At 42.0% G+C, this 19,315-nt stretch overlaps 1 protein-coding gene across 4 annotated transcripts in view; it reads left to right on the forward strand.

Annotated features, from left to right (window-relative positions):
- Positions 1-700: 700 nt before the first annotated feature.
- CACNB2 (calcium voltage-gated channel auxiliary subunit beta 2) overlaps positions 701-19,315 on the forward strand; it is a 426,586-nt gene continuing 407,971 nt past the window's right edge. For all 4 annotated transcript variants that reach the window (XM_073629732.1, XM_073629733.1, XM_073629737.1 and 1 more), the window contains exon 1: positions 701-1,017. In XM_073629732.1, coding sequence (XP_073485833.1) covers positions 934-1,017 — 84 coding nt within the window. In that variant the 5' untranslated portion in view covers positions 701-933. The remainder of the gene's footprint in view (positions 1,018-19,315) is intronic.

Below are 19,315 nucleotides of genomic sequence, written 5' to 3' on the forward strand. Positions count from 1 at the left end.
ATCAAAAACGCACTGGACCCTAGTATAGTAAAAAAAAAAAAAAAAAACAGGAAAAAAGAAGAAAAAAAAAGCACCCGGAATGCATCCGGAAACGCATCAAAAACGCACCGGAATGCATCAAAAATGTGTTAAAAAAGCGCATGCAGAAATGCATCTGGAACAGATCTGGAGTGTGTTTTTTTAGTGTGAACTGGCCCTTACTATACTAGGGTCCAGTGCAATTTTGATGCATTTTTTATGCGTTCCAGTGCATTTTTGATGCATTTTACTGGTTTTCAGTACAGTCCAGTGCAGAAAAATGCAGTATGTTCTACTTTTTTTTCTGGAACTGAAAAGCATTGGAACTGACTGCACTGGTGTGAACTATGCCATTGGAAACCATATAACCTACTTTCCATGCGTTTTTGATGCAGAACAAAAACGCACTGGACTGCATGTGCTGTGAACTGGCCCTAAAAGCAGCATTGCTAGAGCATGGTACATTTGTGAAGAGCTAAACAGTAGGACAATCCTAGAGAAAGGAGTGACGGAGAGGGGAGGACAGATGTGGGGGGGGGGGGGGGGGCGCTAGCGGCAGGTGCCAGGGGCTGTGTGACACCTGGGCTCAGCGTGGCCCCCCCCTAGCCAGTGTTAGCTCAGTGTATGTGTATAATGTGGATGTGAGGCTGGCCTCTCCTCCTCCTCCTTCTTCTTCTCAGTCTGATGGGGAGGTGGCTCAGCTGCAGCTGCTCTCAGCACAAGTCACAGCAGAGTGAAGTGGATGAGCGGAGATCGCAGAGGGAAGCCAGCAGCCATCCTAGGACCATGATACCATATCAGGCAATTTGACCAGACCCGGGCTCTCTGCAAGGAAAAAAAAAAAAGCTTGCCGTCCCCGCTGCCTTTATTTCCAGCCATTCGCCTCCCCAGCTGAGGGACACTTTTTCATCACCAATGGTCCAAAACAACATGTCCAAGACTCCTTCAACCTCACAGGAGATCCACATGGATGTTCTGGAGAACCCCACCGTAGTGCAGGTACGCCCTGACCGCCGCTGATTTTTATTGCTTGCATTTGTTATTTTTGTTTTTAGGTTGCCGCATTATTACGGCACATCGATTATTTAATAGGATGGTGTAAAGACTAAGGATTACGACCGGTCAGGTCGTTGGCAGCTGGCCCGAGTTTCCTGGGATGGTCCCTGGAAACAGTTATAAAACTGATCAGCTGTACCGTAAACCTGTCTGCAGGTTTGGGCTAAAATCTTGTGCTCTATTTTTATATTTTAAATAAGTATCCTGGTCTGCGCAGCACTGTCTTGTCTTGCAGAGCTGGGGTCCTGGGTTCAGGTCCCGACACTGACATCATCTGCCTGCATGGAGTTTGATGCTCTCCCTCTCTTGCCGTGAGTTTTATCCCATGCTCCAAAAACACACTGGTGGGTTAATTGACTTCCACCCCTCAATTGGCACGTGTGTGTGTGTGACTTTGGCGGGCTGTTAGATTGTAAGCTCCTGTGGGGCAGGGAGCGATGCAGATGGTCGGTGTAGTCTATAAAGCTCAGTAGAAATTTGTTGGCACTATAAAAAAAATGAAATAAATATATATTATAATATATATAGCAACTCTGGGACCTGTCACACGGCACTGAGCACGATGAGCTGAGATACAACAGCTGAGCACCAGCCTCCTGACATATTTATTCCTTATATTGCTGGCAGCCATGCACTGGGATTGCGGCTGGTCTGTTTAGCTTGTCCTCATCGTTACCCAGGACAGTGCAGTCTGAGAACAATGAAATATTGACTGGCTGAATTGGGTTACTGTGGTTTGTCATTTTGTGTATTCATCCTAGTTCATAGTTTTCTACTATGTGCCACAAAAACGCTTTCAGTATTACAGTTGTTGCCCCTGGCAACCAGACCATGCTGGGAAAATGTATAGAACTTGTAGTTCTTCAGCCATAGGTTGGCTTTCCCATCTGTTTTCTTTCATCTGTAGGTGTTCTGTTATAGCTTAGTACTGGGGTCTCTGATATGAAGGGGGGGGGGGGTTCTAATGTGAAAGGGGGACTCTGATGTGAAGGAGGGCTCTGATGTGGAAGGGTGATACTGATGTGAAGGGAGGCTGTGAATTTAAAGGGGGGCTCTGATGTGAAGGGAGGACTCTGATGTGAATGAGGGGCTGTGATGTGAAAGAGCAACACTGATGTGAAAGATGGACTCTGATGTAAAAGGCGAGGGGGGCTCTAATGTGAAAAGGGACTCTGATGTGAAAGGAGGACTCTGATGTGAAAGGGCGACACTGATGTGATGGGGAAGGGGGGCTCTAATGTGAAAGGGGGACTCTGATGTGAAAGAGCGATACTGATGTGAAGGGAGGTTGTGATGTCAAAGGGGGACTCTGATGTGAAGGGGGGAGGATGCTGAGGCGAAAGAGGAACTCTGATGTGAAGGGGGGCTCTAATGTGAAAGGGTTACTCTTATGTAAAAGGGGGGACTCTGATGTGAAGGGGCGGGAGGCTCTGATGTGAAGGGGGGCTTTGATGTGAAGGGGGGCTGTGATGTGAAAGGAGGACTCTGAAGTGAAGGGGGGCTTCTGATTTGAAAGGGAAATCTAATGTGGAAGGGGGACCCTGATGTGAAGAGGGAAGGAACTCTGATGTGTGTCTGAGGACTTCTGGTGTGAAGGGGGTTCTGATTTTAACATACAATGTGACCTTCATACTGAAAAGATTGGAGCCCCCTGAATTAGTAAATTGAAAGACAAGCTGGGACGTTTAGTTCCCGACCAGCCAGAAAGTCACAGGTTACATAATTCAGTATACAGAGGGGAAAATAATAATTTGATCCCCTGCAGATTATGTAAGTTTGCCCACTTACAGAGAAATGAAGGGTCTATAATTTTATCATAGGTGTATTTTAAATGATAAAGACAGAATATCAACCAAAAATCCTGAAAAAGCCCCTATGACCCAAATGTTATTTTATTCACTGAACTGCAACTCAATTTATAGGACCCCTTTCACACTGAGGCGATTTGCAGGTGCTTTGGCGCTAAAAAAAAAGGCACCTGAAAAGCTCCTGAAAACTGCTTCCCATTAATATCAATGAATGTTTTCACACTGGGGCGGTGCACTGGCGGGGTGCAGTGAAAAAAGTCCTGCAAGCAGCAACTTTGAAGCATGTTTGGAGTGCTTAAACAAGCGCCTCATTGAAATGAATGGGTAGCGCTTCAAAAGCGCCTGAAAAGCGCACAAAAAGCGCTTAAAAAGTGCCGCAAAATGGTGCGTTTGAGTCATGTGACCTTAAAAAAAAAAATACGCACTGCTAACGCCTCAAATGCGCTTGAAAAGCACCCGATGTTTCATGGGCAGTTTTCAAGCGCACATTTTGCACACATCTCAGGAGGGATTTTGCTCCACTCTTCTTTACAGATCTTCTCTAAATCCTTAAGGTTTTTGGTTGTCACTTGGCAACTCAAAGTTTCAGCCCCTTCCATAATTTTCGATAGGATTAAGGTCTGGAGACTGACTAGACCACTCCATGACCTTAAGGTGCTTCTACTTGAGCCACTCCTTTGTTGCCTTGGAGGTATGTTTTGGGTCATTATCATGCTGGAAGACCCATCTACAACCCATCTTCAGTGTTCTGGATGAGGGAAGAAGGTTCTCATCCAAAATGTTACAATACATGGCCCCGTCCATTGGGCCCTCAATAGGGCAAAGTCGGTCTTTACCTTTAGCTGAGAAACGGCCCCAAAGCATAATGTTTCCACCTCCGTGCTTGACTGTAGGGATGGTGTACTTCATAGTCAGCATTTTTCTTCCTCCAAACACAGCGAGTCCTCCTCCTCCAGAAGGCACATGTTCGGTCATGTACGGTCATGCCAACGAACATCTAAATGATTCAGAGAAGGATTAGGAGAAAGTGCTGTTGTCAGATGAAACCAAAATTTAGCTCTTTGGCATTAACTCAACTCCCTTTGTTTGGAGGAAGAAAAATGCTGACCATATAGGTTCAATCTCACTGCTGTTATCTTTGTATCCTAAATACTCTCCTCTCCTTGGCATCCCCTCCGTACCAAAACTCCCTAAAATCCCCCCCCCCCCCTCCCCATCACCCGACATATTTCGGCTTATTTCAGTCCTTTATTGGGGGTTATAATTTGCTCATTTGGTGCTCTTCGTGCTCAGTGCTTCATCACACAAAATCAGTATAGGAACGGCTTCCTAAATAGAGACGATGATGTAAATAAATAAAACGCACACAGATCAGGTAATAATTAAGGAAGGATTTTATTTAAATAGCAAATAAATGTTTAGACATGCAAAATAGTAGTTATATGTCAGAATTTATTACACTAGATCGGAGGTCTCCAAATTATGACCCAAGGTCGTCTACAAGGTTTTACCTGGTCCACAGCAACTCTGATGTGATGAAGGGCCTCTAATACAAAAGGGGGATTCTGAAGTGAAGGGGGGGGTCTGATGTGGAAGGGGGACCCTGATGGAAGGGGGACTCTGCTGTAAAAGTGGGAGACTCTTATGTGAAGGGGGGGTTTCTGATGTGATGGGGTCTTCTAATGTTTAAGTGGGACGCTGATGTGGAGGGGGGGGGGCTCTGGTGTGATGTGGGTTCTTTTTTGATGTAATGGGTATGACAGGGAGACAGGGAGACCTCTGATGTGATGGCAGGACTTCTGATATGAAAGGTGAAACTCTGAAGAGAAAGGTGGACTCTGTTGTGATGTGGGGCTTCTGATGTGATGGGGGGGGGGGGACTCTGATATGATGGGGGGGGATTCTGATTTGAAAGGTGGACTCTGTTGTGATGTGGGGCTTCTGATGTGATGGGGGGGGGATTCTGATTTGAAAGGGAGCTCTGAGGCTCTGATGGAAAAGGTGATGATCTAATGTGATGAGGAGCTCCTGATGTAAAGGGGGGGGGGGCTCTGATGGATGAGCAGGAGCTCTAATGTGATGGGGGATGCTTCTAATGTGAAGGGGAGGACTCTGATATGATTAGGGGGGATTCTGATTTAAAAGGGAGATTTGATGTGAAAGGGGGGCTCTGATGGAAGAAGAGGGGTTCCAATGTGATGAGGCACTTCTGATGTCAATAAAGGACGCTGATGTGATGGGAGGGGGACTTCTCTTGTGAAAGGGAGGGATTCTGATGTAACGGGGGGGGGGCTTCTGGTGTGATTGGGAGGGGGGGCTTTTGGTGTAAAAGAATAGATTCCTGACTCTGGTATGATGGGGGGTCTTCTGATTTGAAAAGGACCTCTGATGTGAAAGCAGGGGCTTTGATGCGGGGGGGGGGGCTCTAATGTGATGGGGAAGCTTATGATGTGCAAGGTGGACTCTGATGTGAAGGGGTGGAGGGGGCTTCTCATGTAAAAGATGGGACTTTGATGTGGCGGGGCTTCTCATGTGAAAGGGGGGACTTCTGATGTGAACAAGGGAATGATTTTTTCAGCCCACCCTGCACTAGATACAAAGCAGGACCTGCAAAAGACAAGGTCATACTCGCCTCTTCTGAGCAAAGACAGGACCGGTGAGTATAACCTGAGTTTAACTTACCGACAAGGTAACTTTAAGCAGATACTACCTCTTTTTTATTACGAGAGGAAACATGGGCACCGGTAAGAAACAAAAACACAGGGAAATTGTACAGAAATGGTCACTCGCCCTAATCGCACGCAGAGCCCCAGTGCTGCAAGGCAAACGTTTCCACTTGTTATTACAGTTGAGTATCATATACAGGGCCGTACACATGATAAGAAAGTCGCACGAAAATTTCCGTAAGAGGAAAGATCGGCCGACTCTCTGTTAGTACATTGCTTTCGACAACCGATTCCGACTGTACAGATGAAAAAACCCGAAGGTGCGAGCTAGAAATTTTTTATTGTATGTGAACACAATGTTCGATTTTCAATCAATGTGTACAGTAATCGTATGGCAATAATCAAATAGAAGCAATGTACACGGTGTCAGTGTCCTACATCCCACTTATGTAACAAGGGAACAGGCTTCCAAATTCAGGGAAATAAAGTGCTCCAGAAGGTCCAAGATGTACCGCAATGACAAAAATCACTTGCCACATTTATTTGACCTCTTCTATGAATAAGAAGGTCACACAGCACTGTACTGTGATATCCAATGGGCAGAGATTTCTGGTTCCGTAAATGCTTCCAAATAACCACATCAAGGAAAGCGCAGAGAGGAGAGGCTCATATCATACAACATGTATCTTTATTATTCTAAATTGGTAAAATAAAATAAAAAAATAATTCAAATGTACTCACAAGGAAAGTGCTCGGCCCAGCACTAGGAAACAATCCATACAATTGTATTAAGGACCATGTCACCTTCACATACTATCTCCTTTATCACTGCACATGTCCGTGCCTCACGTGGTGACGTCACACTACTTTGCACTGCCCAACATGTTTTGTCTCTCCAGACGTTATCAGGAGCAGTCCTGATAGTTGAATGGCTGATGGATTGTACTACAACTTTAAAATAGAGCTAAAGTCAAAACTTTTTTTCATTTTGGATAGAGTAAGGGAGGGTTACAACCCCTGTTAGTTTTTTTTTTTTTTTTGCCATCTGTGTCCCATTGGGGAGATTTCCCTTCACTTCCTGTCCCATAGCCAAAACTGGAAGTAAAAGAAAATCCTTCCAAAGTGAGGGAATCTCTGGATTTCAACAAAACAGGTGTCCTCATTGTAAGCTGTTCTGGTGACAGACAAAAATGTGGGATTTTCACTCTCAAATCTCCCTAATGGGCACACAAAATGCAATAGAAATCTAACAGGGGTTCTACTACCATTCTATCCCCCCCCAAAAAAAAATCTCATGCCGCGTACACATGATTGGAAATTCGGCCAGCAAAAGAACGATGAGAGCTTTTGGTTGGAAATTGCGACCGTGTGTATGCTTCATCGGACTTTTGCTGGCAGAATTCCAGCCAGCAAAAGACAGAGCAGGTTCTCAATTTTTCGGTCGGAAAAAGTTCCGATCAGAAATTCTGATCGTCTGTAGCAATTCTGACGCGCAAAATTCCTACGCATGCTCGGAAACAATTCGGCGCATGCTCGGAAGCATTGAACTTCATTTTCTTGGCTCGTTGTAGTGTTGTACGTCACCGCGTTCTTGACGGTCGAAAGTTCAGCAAACTTTTGTGTGACCGTGTGTATGCAAGCCAAGCTTGAGTGGAATTCCGTTGGAAAAAACCATCCAAGATTTTTCTGATGGAAAATCCGCTCGTGTGTACGGGGCATAACTTGTACATTAAGTTTCTTGAAAGCTGAAGAAATAGGCACACCAAATTATCTTCTTTGAAGGGAACATAAAATATTTCCAGGGACGTCATGCACAAAGCACTTGGGAAAGATGACCGTACAGCAATATACATCTCACTCTGACATTTCCATTAAAATGAGCTAAATTTTATTAGTTTTACCTGAGGCTTGTTGGTGAAAAAAGTAGAAAAAAGATAGATGTTATATTTCATAATGAAAATAATAGGCAAGTATAGACTTTTTGTGGGACTACTATCAAGAGAACCTCTTACTTTGCCAATTTCAGGTAAAATACACACTTTTTAAAAAAAAACTGATAGATAGATAGATAGATAGATAGATAGATAGATAGATAGATAGATAGATAGATAGATAGATAGATAGATAGATAGATAGATAGAAAAAGTAAGTAATGAAAGTAATGTCTAATATTTTACAGTTGCATCAGAATAGAAGTAGTGTACACTTTTCAATGAGGACACCTGTTCCAGTGACAACCGTCTAAGAGGGGAATTCTTTTAATTTCCTGTTCACTACCTACTGAGTCACTGGTCTGGAAAAAATAATCTTTACAGGAATCAGCATAGGAGCTCCAACTTTTCACAACTGTAAAGTAAAACTAAAAGTAAATCCAAAAGTCCCTCCCTCTTTCCCCATTTTCTTTTGTGGATATTTTTATTGTTTGAATTTGGGACTGATACCAGGTTTTGGGAAATCTAGCTGGTCAACTGTTACAACAAAGTAAACCTGTCATAAGGGAAAAATGATGTAGGCTGCCATTGAAGTTAGTGGAGCACAGACTGTGCTTAGTTAGCTGTTTGCCCGGCTGTACCAGCTCTGAAGCCGAAAACGAAATCCTCATTGCTTCCGGGTTCATTTGTCACAGAGATGCTCCTCCATCTCCTCTGTGGCAAGAAGTCCCACAGGGACGCTAACTGAGGTCCCGGGCTTCCCAGAAGAATGGGAGACCCCAGGAACCAGGGGAGAGAATGACCCTTTAAAGAGCTGTAAAAGGGATCACTTTTACAAAACAGCCAATCACTGCCTGAAAAAAAAATGGTACCAAGATCATGTAAAAACCCTGATGGGGTGTTTATATATGTATGTCGGTCAGCAAGTGGTTAGGCTGCAGTCCAGTGTAGGCCTTTATGTGTTAGCCCTCCTGCTTAGAGGAGTGTAGAGAAGTGTTCCTTGACTTGTTGCCAGCAGATTGGAGTATTACAGCCATCTCCTAGATTGTAAGCTCTAACGAGCAGGGCCCTCTGATTCCACCTGTATTGAATTGTATTGTACTTGTACTGTCTGCCCTCATGTTGTAAAGCGCTGCGTAAACTGTCAGCACTATATAAATCCTGTAAAATAATAATAATAATAATGCAGTTAAATATTCTGAACAGTAATTCCTAAACCTGACCATACCCCAGTGAAATTTTGTCTGAACATTCATATAAAAATTGTAAAAAATATTAGGGAATTTGATCTTGCCATCATTTTGTCAACTCCTTTTGCTGGAAAGTCCTTCAACTTTCCTCCACACCTGCTACTTGAATGGAATCCTAGACATATTAAGGTTTATTTTGTGCCTACAACATTTGGGAAAGAAAGCCACATTTCTGTTAAGACTAGAGGTAGAGGGAAAAAGAACCAGTGACCAGAAAAATTGAACTCTTGGTGAAGGGTTCACAAAACATTCATTGTAAGGGTAAAACATGTACATAAAGCCAACATGTTTCAAGGGAATAGACTCACCCCTTCTCAGGGCTGTTAGTGTGTACTTATGGGTGGGTGTAAATTCCGGAGTGATTACTACATTCCTAACTTCCAATAGGCAGAGTGTGGCTTGTGGTTGTGCCGAAGCTGACCAACAGTTGCATTTTTCTGGACATCAGGCGCTCCTTCCTTCTCCCCCAAGTCTTCTTGCTGAAATGACCACACGGTTGATATCAGAAATGTAGCAGCCCAAGCCCCTAAGGGGGTTCACCATCACAATTCATCGTTGGGCTCAACCCACTGAAAGTGATTTCTTCCTCACTGCCTACGCGGCCACCTACCAATGACTAGGTACTTATCAAGTCAGTGCAGTCTCCAGCCCACACCAGACATTTATAGTAAATCCTTTTGTTTGTTTGAGAAAAACTCCCTATACTGCTCCATTGAATTTTCTTAGCTGACCAGTTTTACCCCCTTCACCCCCACCACCAGCACCCTCCACAAAGTGAAAGTCTCTTTGCTAATCTGTACTTGGCCCCTTATAGGCAGAGCAACAGGATCATTTACAAGTGGGACCAAAAAACACTTTTCGCATACACCCCGAGCTGCACAAATCAATGACCAAGAAATTCTGATATATCTGGGTATTGAGAACAGGTATCATCATACTCTATGTCTCCCCACAATTCAGCACTTGAAATTTTTGACTTGATCAGAACTTGGCCAAGAATCTCAGGTGGCACTGGATCAGAGGGGATGGATAGCACTTGGGACGCTACATACTGACTTTTTATTCTCTTGTAAAGCAACAGCATTACATTGTCTAGTATGGGAAACATAAAGGTCCCCTTATAGCTGCAGCTATAATATTACAGCTTTGGAAAGAGCAGGGAGGAATTAGAAACTCTGTTTGGTTTTTATTGCCAGCTGCCATCTTTTTTTAACAAATGAACTCTTAAACAGCCTCATATACTTGTATGGCATCATTGACTGGCAATGTTTTGAAGCCAGAGGATCAGCATGACAGCCAGACACCTGGAATTTTAACAAGGAGGCCAGTATTGGCAGCCCTCATGTACCTTTCTATGTAGGTTTCCTTTGAGCAGTTTGATAGAAAGTCTCCTTACAAATTCAGGTTATAAAATCATTTTCCTAATTGCATAATTACAGATTCCACCACTGCCAGTGCAATTACTATATATGTTTACAACAGCCATAAATGCCAGTCCCATCAAGCAATGGTAATAACTCAAGCTGAAAAGTGTTATCAGATCAAATACAGGGCTTTACATTAAACAAACTTTATACAAAATATTCATAAAATAAATGTAATCATTATACTGTGTTGTCATTCCAGGGTGGATAAAAATCGATTTAAAAAAAAAACATTTTTTTAAAAATCAGATTTTTAAAATTTTTATCAAATTTATTTTAATAAAATGCTTTTGGAGTAAAAATATATCCAAAAATAGTTTTCTATTTAAGATACATTAATAATTTTGTTTATTATTCAGCATGAAATGGAGCTTAGTTATATAGCATGAGGCTGTATATTCTGCAATACAGTAAAAGCTTGGTTTGAGAGCAAAATTTTTTAATACATTTTAACTTGATATACAAGCGATGTCTTGATATACAAGTAGCGTCATGTCACAGCTGAGTATAAAAGAGAAGAGAGGCGCCTCTAAGTGTAGCAATATGGTTACATTTAATGAAGGTACAACATTTAGCAACTCACATGGTTGATGATTAAAAACAGGCATCTGGAGCAAAGCTGTCCACATAGACCGTCCTCCGTATCGACATCGATGTCATCTCTTCCACGCTGCGCTCCATGCCTCGCTTTCCGGTCACTCTACTGCAGGGTAGACTTCTCGGTCATGATTGGAGACTGACAGCGGTGAGAGCCGGCGGTGAGGGGGATGGTCTATGTGGACAGCTTTTACCCCGGATGCCTGCATACTTAGATGTGCCCTTTTTTAATCGTCAACCATGTGAGTTGCTAAATGTTGGACCTTCATTAAATGTAACCATATTGCTACACTTAGAGGTGCCTCTCTTCTCTTTTATACTCTGTAGCTCCTGCTGGATTTTGCTTCTAATCCCCTTGTGGAGGATTCCATTTGTGGATGGACATTTTATGGTTACACAACCTATTACATTGCTATAATCTTTTTATATGGACTATAAACTGAAAGACCTCTAAATAATTAATAATACATAAATGGTTGTGGAATGAATCCTCTGAGTTTCCATTATTTCTTATGGGGAAATTTGCTTTGATATAAGAGTGCTTTGGATTACAAGCATGTTTCCGGAACGAATTATGCTCGCAGTCCAAGGTTTTACTGTAATTACATTTTTGGTAAACTCATTCAATGAATTCAAGCTCTGTGAGCTAAGATAACATGCACTGCATTGATGCATTCACACAATATCACAGTAACCATGAGATAAATCAAAGTTCAGGAATATTCCTTTATCCCATTGTTTTGCAAATCTATGTACACTACAAACTGTATGATTGAATCGGTTCTGATATCGCTGTTTTACTAACCTGACAGTGTATTATTTTAAATAGGAAACCTTCATTTTGTTTGCAAATATTAAAGATTCTAACTACCAGCAAGAATAAGTCCTTACATTAAAAGAGTACCTGTCATTTCAGATCCATCATGGCAGCGCCTGTTAGCGGGCATCCACTCACCTGCTGCCTCCATGTCCCTCACCTTGTATGTTGTGTCACTGCAGCATCACCAGCCGTTCCATTAAAGTGAATGGGACTGTCGGTGTGTCAACAGCGGGTCAGAGGAGGAGCTCATCTCACAGAGATGACAGTTGCTCTTTAAAAATTATGATTTAAATCGAGTTAATTTAAATCAAATCCACCCTGTGTCATTCCAACTTTGAATGTATGAACAACATATGGATTTGGTGGTACTTTGCTGCATAGACTGTTCTGGCCGAACGAGGAAACTGTGAATGCCAAGTAACATTTTTTGCAGAAGCTGAAAGTCGGGGTCAGAGGTGTAATTGCATGCTGAGTATTGCAATTTTTACTGGCTGGTGTCAAACTTAACTGAAGTCTAATGAGAGACACGGAGAGACACGGAGCAGCACTAAAGTTTCATTAGTCTGTAGTGCAGAACAGTAGCCTGGGTAGGAGGATACAACACAGAGGTTTAGATATACAGTAGAGCACAGAAGTTTGGTGGTATGCATAGTTCAGACAACTGTCAAGCAATTCAGCACAGAGGGCTGGTTCCATGTCACAGCACAGTAAGGTTGCCATTTGTCCCCATTTCCTGGAAACAGTCCCCGTTTTGAAGGGTCTGTCCCTGGGAAAGGGCATGTCCCCATCAGTGTAAAGATTACATTGTGCAGGTGCTTCGGCTGCCTCAAAACAATGCTGCTGGCCTCTGTAACTAATAGTGCGGAAATACTCATGTGGTGGGCCGACTTTCTATTCCCGGCTTCTGGTTACTTAGTCTGTACGTTACTTCTGACTAAGGTTGCACCGATACCACTTTTTTATGTCATGAGACAGGTGGCACTGATAAGATGTGGACTGTGTCAGTAGTTTTTATTTTATTATTTTTTGCAAATTTTTTTTTTTTATTATTTTTTACAATTTTATTTTTTTTTTAATTATTTTTTACAATTTATTTTTTTAATGATTTTTTACAACTTTATATATATACATTTTTTTTACAATGCTTTCCTTTTTTTTGGGGGGGGGGCAGACTGTGTCAGTGTTTTTTTTTTTTTTTTTTATTCAATTTTTAATTTTTTTTACAATTTTTAACTTTTAAATATTTATTACAATTTTCTTTTCTTTTTTTTATCAGTCCTGTTGGGGGGTAGCTTTGGTGAGATATCAGGGGTCTAAACAGACCCTTGACATCTCCCCTTTGAGACAGGTAAAGGGACTGAGGACAGAGATTCCCCAGTCCCTTTCTCTGCAGCCTCAGGTGCATGGAAGATGAATGGACAGAAGACAGAGGCTCCTCTCCATTCATAAACTGAGACATCATAAACACAGTTTACGATGCTTCAGTTATGAATGTACAGTTAGTGATCACTACCTCTGTGCATTCAGAAAAGGAAGGAGCCAGTAAATGACAGATTTTATGGCTCCTTCCTCCGCTCTCCATCCTGACAGATCCAGGACGGGGGGAGACCGGAGGAGGACAGAGGGGGACTGGAGGAGCATGGAGGGCACAGAGGGGGACTGGAGGAGCACAGAGAGGGGGACCGGTGGAGCATGAAGGAGTATACGGAGTAGGACACGGGACAGTCAGGGATGATCGGTGTGGCAGTGGGGGGATTTACAAGCACCGATCTTCCTGTATAGATTTCAATAAAGCTGCTGAAAGCCGCAGGGGAGAGGAGGAGAAGTGGCTGTCAGCTGCTTTATTGAAATCTATACAGGAAGATCGGTGCTTGTAACTCCCCCCACTGCCACACCGATCATCCCTGACTGTTCAGGTATCAGGTCAAGCATCGGAGCATTTGCAAGTACTCGTGCAAATGTTCAGTATCGGCACCGATACCGATACTAGTGTCGGTATCGGTGCAACCCTACTTCTGACCTCTGCACTCTGTCCATTACTTCCGACCTCAGCTCTTCATGCATCACGTACTCCTGACCTCTGCACTCCATTACTTACTTCTGACCTCTGCATTCTGTCCATTACTTCCCACCTCTGCTCTCCATGCATCACATACTCCTGACCACTGCACTCTGTCCATTATTAACTTCTGACCTCTGCACTCTGTCCATTATTTACTTCTGACCTCTGCACTCTGTCCATTATTTACTTCTGACCTCTGCACTCTGTCCATTATTTACTTCTGACCTCTTACTCCTGACCTCTGCATTCTGTCCATTACTTCCCACCTCTGCTCTCCATGCATCACATACTCCTGACCTCTGCACTCTGTCCATTACTTACTCCTGACCTCTGCACTCTGTCCATTACTTACTTCTGACCTCTGCACTCTGTCCATTACTTACTCCTGACCTCTGCACTCTGTCCATTACTTACTTCTGACCTCTGCACTCTGTCCATTACTTACTCCTGACCTCTGCACTCTGTCCATTACTTACTCCTGACCTCTGCACTCTGTCCATTACTTACTCCTGACCTCTGCACTCTGTCCATTACTTGTCCATTACTTGGCCCTGCATGCTGCCTGTCCTGGATCAGAATCATGCATTGCAATGGTGCTGGAGAGCCGGTCATCATTACCATAAATGATGGCATGCTTCCTGGCCCTGGAGCCTCAATGGTTGCTATGGTTCTGGTGGCCGGCCCACCTGCACCATGGCAACTCAGGTGCTGATTTAGGGTAAACTCAGACTGGATTGGATGATAGAAGTGGACACTGCATCACCAAGCTTAGCGTACATTTACTATGAACAGTCCTCAACTACGATAGTAAATCAACCCCAGTGGGTCCTGTGTGGCAATAGCACAGTGATGGCGAACCTTGGCACCCCAGATGTTTTGGGACTACATTTCCCATGATGCTCAACTACACTGCAGAGTGCATGAGCATCATGGGAAATGTAGTTCCAAAACATCTGGGGTGCCAAGGTTCGCCATCACTGCAATAGCAGGTTACTGACTAATTACTAGTTACTTGTTCCCCGGAGTGACTCTTTAAACAGTGCTGGCGTTGAGGCAAGAGGGGGAAAGAATGGCGGTGGAAGGTGTGATGACCTTTTCTGTGATAATTTTGCAAACGTACTAAAGAGCTTTTAGAAGTCACTGAGAAAACGTCTTGGAGTGGCTGAGCCAAAGTGAGAAGGTGTGAATTTCAGTGCCGCCGAGGTGAGCCATTGATGTGTGCCTGCAGGTTATACAAAGAGATTTCTCTGTAATTATTCATCTTCAGCGCCAGAACAAATTGAATTGTCGGCATGGCAACTATCGCATGATATTTTATCTGTAGGCCGCAGAACAGTTTAAATAAACATTATGTATAGCACAATGTATGGCTCTGAAAAAAAGCACATTAGCTGAAGATATTTGAACTTTATATGATAACAATAACCTCGCCTCAAATACAGCGCACACAAACAATCGCTACCAAATTGCTTATTTTGCAGAACAATTACCTTTATAAAATAAGAAATTTATACAACATTTAACTGTAAACCCTAAGGGATCGTTTACATTTGCAGTCGGGGGCGGTAAAAAAAAAATAAAAAATGCAGCACACTGTACTTTTTTCACTGCACTGTAACGGTGTGAACGATTTCCATAGTATAATCTGGATTTTGGACTCTGAATGCAGTTGGAATGCAGTCAAAAATGCATACAACTGCATCTGGTGTGAATGGGCCTTAAAGAGCAAGTAAACTCTTCCACTCTGATGCTTCTTTTCATTTAGTCCATTATAATTAGTAATATCAAACTATAGCCACTGTAATGGAGCCCAAATTGCATATTACTTACTGTTTAAAGAAACTTTAAAAAACTTGTTTCCAGGGGTTAGGCAGCGCCATCTTACGTGTTGTTTTCTGAGTCCACAGTAGAGTGTATTTCCGCCTTTACATTGAGCACTTCCTGTACTGTTAACCCTTCTTCCCTGCTCATAGCTGACTTGTTTTATTTCATAGTATTTACTTGTGCTAATTATCTAGTGTTTGCCTATGTCAGTCTTATCAGCTTCAGCTAATAAAACTGCAGTAATGCTGTCCGATGCCCAGGTTTACACTCCATGTGATGTCACATGGTCACATGGGGTGTAGTAGGAAGCTCTAAGTGATTATGCAGTCTCGTGGGATTTCAGTGTTGTGCTGTAGGAAGTCCTGATAATAGACAGACAAGCACACAGAGTGTGCCGTAAATCAGGGGAGATCTGGGCATGCTCAGTGACGTCATTCTAAAGAACAAAAAGGATTACAACAATACTAATTAAGTAAGGAGATAACTACAAGCAGTGTTCATTAGGGTTTTTATGCTGATTTACATGGGACAAGGTTGTGGGGGAGAGTTTACAACCACTTTAAATGCTGTACGGGTCTTGGAGTCCATCACATTTGTACGACTCCAAAGTTCCACGACTTTGGAGTGCAACTTTGACACAACTTTGGATAAGTACAATTTGGACATGACTTTGGCTTTGATCAATGTTACTGCACAACTGTTGCACAGGTACGACTTTGATACAACTTTTGAGGGTTAACATGGAAGGCCCTCAAGTTGCAGGACAGTCAGACCAAAGTAGTGCATGAACTACTTTGTAATCGCTGCAACTATAAGTCACACATATACGAATGGTTATCTTTGGTAAACATGGGCAACGACTTGTCATGCGACTTTGATGTCCAAAGTTGCATGACAAGTCACACAAGCGTGAATGGAGCCAAAGGCCCCTTTCACACTTGTGCGACTTCAAAGTCGATTTTGCCGCAATTTCGTGGGCCGCTATTTTGACAAAACAGTCGTACGACTGTGGATCCGACTTTGCCCTGCGACTTGAAGTCCGACTTCAATGAACAGGGAAACAACAACTGCACAGCGGAGGTAAGTATGACATGTTTGTTATTTAAAAAAAAACAAAAAGTGAAGGTTTAGTTATCCTTTAAAGTGGAGTTCCACCCCAAAAAAAAAAAATCATTAATGTGCGTGAAAAAAAAAAGAAGAAAAAAAAAACATTTGAAACCTCTTTAATGTCTGTTGCTAGGGGGTCCCTCGTAATCTGCCTCCTTCGGCGACTGGGCTCTTGATGTCACTTCCCTCAGCGCAGGAAGGGAGATCACCTCTCCCCCCTCCCTCTAGGCAATCATCTGGGACACATGACAGGTCCCAGATGATTGCGCGGCCAGTCACGGCGCAGCGCGGCTCACGCATGCGCAGTGGGTGCCTGGCTGTGAAGCCACAGCCGGGCGCCCACAGTTAAAATGCCGGCGCCGCCGAGCAGAGGGGGAGATGAGCGGGGCTTCGATCCCCCGCATCACTGGACCCTGGGACAAGTAAGTGTCCGATTATTAAAAGTCAGCAGCTGCAGTATTTGTAGCTGCTGACTTTTATTTTTTTTTTTTTTTTTATTTTTTTTTTAGTGGGAACTCAGCTTTAATCTACAAACATCCCTTACCTGCATAGGCAGGTTTTTTGTAAAGGTGAACTGGAGAGTGCAAAATCTGTTGCAGTTCTGCATAGAAACCAATCAGCTTCCAGGTTTTATTGCCAAAACTTAAAGCGGAGTTCCAACTACAATCTCAATTTTTTCTTTTTTTTAGAACCTTTCACAAACATTTACAATGTTATTATAACACTCCTGTCTCCTATTAAAATTGTCCTCCAATGTCCGGTTTCATCTTTTAAAAAAACTTTGATGACTGTGCTCTGGCTGTTATCATTTTGCTTGTGGGCATGTGAAGCCCACAAGCATTTAGTTCCGGGATATTGTGCCCCGTTCTCGCGCATGTGCAGTAATGTGCCGTAGCGGCGCTGTAAAGTATGCAGGTTGCCATAATAATGGGCGGCGGCGGAAGTGCCCGCCCCGTTGTTATGGCAACCTAGCCCTAACATCTCCCAGGAGCAGTAGCGAGCGGAGGCGCCGAGGGAAGTGACGTCAGGAGCCCAGGCACTGAAGGAGGCAGATTACGAGGGACCCCCTAGCAACAGGCATTTAGAGGTGAGTAAAAAAAAAATGTTCCAAATGTTTTTTTTTTTATTTATTTTTTTAATGCACATTAATGATTTTTTTTTTTTTGGGGTGGAACTCCACTTTAAGTGAACAAGCTGAAGTTAGAAGCTCTTCGCTACCATGCACAGCTGCACCAGATTCTGAGTGTACCAACTTTAGTAAATCTCCCCCAAAGTGTCCTTTGTGTGTGTTTTTTTTTTTTTTTTTTAAGATTGTGACCTTTAGTATTCCTTAGTTACCCACATTTAAAAGAAAAATCTGAGTATCTAACCATCAGTGATGTCTATAAGAATGACAGTCAATAATGAGTATGAAAGTTAATATAGTCTTAGTATATTTTAAAATGTGCCCCTTTTAACATCAGATTCATTTATAGGGATGAACAAAATTAGGAGTTTTGATTTTCCTGAAAACGTAGTTGAAAAAGGGATATTTGGGCAAAATTTTGACATTTTGGCAATGTACATTGGAGTCAGTGGGGATGTTAAAATTAAGTGTTTTTGAGGGTGCAAAAGATATTGACTGGCTCCTGTGAGTTATGGAAACTATTTCTACTATGTTGGAGCTGTTCTTTTGCCAAGAAAATCCCTCTCTTGTTTCATTATATTGCTTTTATTTTCATAGGAAAAAAAACTGCCATTAAAAACGTGAAATTAAAAAAAATGTAAAATGACAGTTCATCTGTGCACATGGAAAAAGCACCTATTATAAAAGTAAGGAAGAAATAGATACTTCACATTGGATTCCACAAGATTACGGTGATCAGGGACTTCCCTTTATATAATGATTCTGACTGTACACTATTTTTTAGTTTTGAGATATAATATTACAGGATATTAAATATAATTTGCACTGAAGAGCTAGTGCCTATTTTTGATGTTTGATGTGTTGGAAGTGTTTTACATGTAAAGGGGCAGCTGGGCTCACTTTCTTTTTCTTCTTTTTTGTAATTTAATAATTCACAGTAAAAAAAAAAAAAACGTTTGAAGGATAGTGCCTTCAGATTTTAGACAGTACACAAAAAACTATAAAATACACATAAAACAGATGAAAAAAAAAAATTGTATAGATTAATCTACTCTAAATACACAAATAAAAAACACACACCCCCATTAATAAAGAAAAAATAAAATAAAAGGGAGAAATGGAGAGTTCCTGTATCGGCAAAGTTTCACCCTCAGGGAAATCAGAAATTTTGAAATAACAATTGCACTCATCCCTAGTCATTACCAGATACACTACTGGGATTGGATTTAATATGTGGACAAAAGGAAATTTTTTGGGAAGTATTTTTTGTACATTTTAGATGATGCTTTTAAATCTTATGCTTTTATTTATGTTTATATTTTTGTGTGTGTTTTTACTTTATATTTTATTTTTATATTTTATGTTATTTTATTTTATGTTTTTATATTTGATATATTTTAATATTGTTTATATTTTTATTTTATTTTTTTTTATTTTATATATTTTAATATTGTTGACATTTTTCTTTATTTTTTTATGTTTTTATTTATTTATGTTTATATTATACAAATACACAAATATACATGTAACAATATGATAAAGGATTCCTAGAGCACTATAGAGCACTTTAGAGCGCTATACCTAAAGAAGTAGAGCAGCAGCCTGCCATTTAGTTTAGTTTGTCTG

Source organism: Aquarana catesbeiana, linkage group LG05 (assembly GCF_042186555.1).
Source record: "Aquarana catesbeiana isolate 2022-GZ linkage group LG05, ASM4218655v1, whole genome shotgun sequence".
Taxonomy (NCBI): Eukaryota; Metazoa; Chordata; class Amphibia; order Anura; family Ranidae; genus Aquarana; species Aquarana catesbeiana.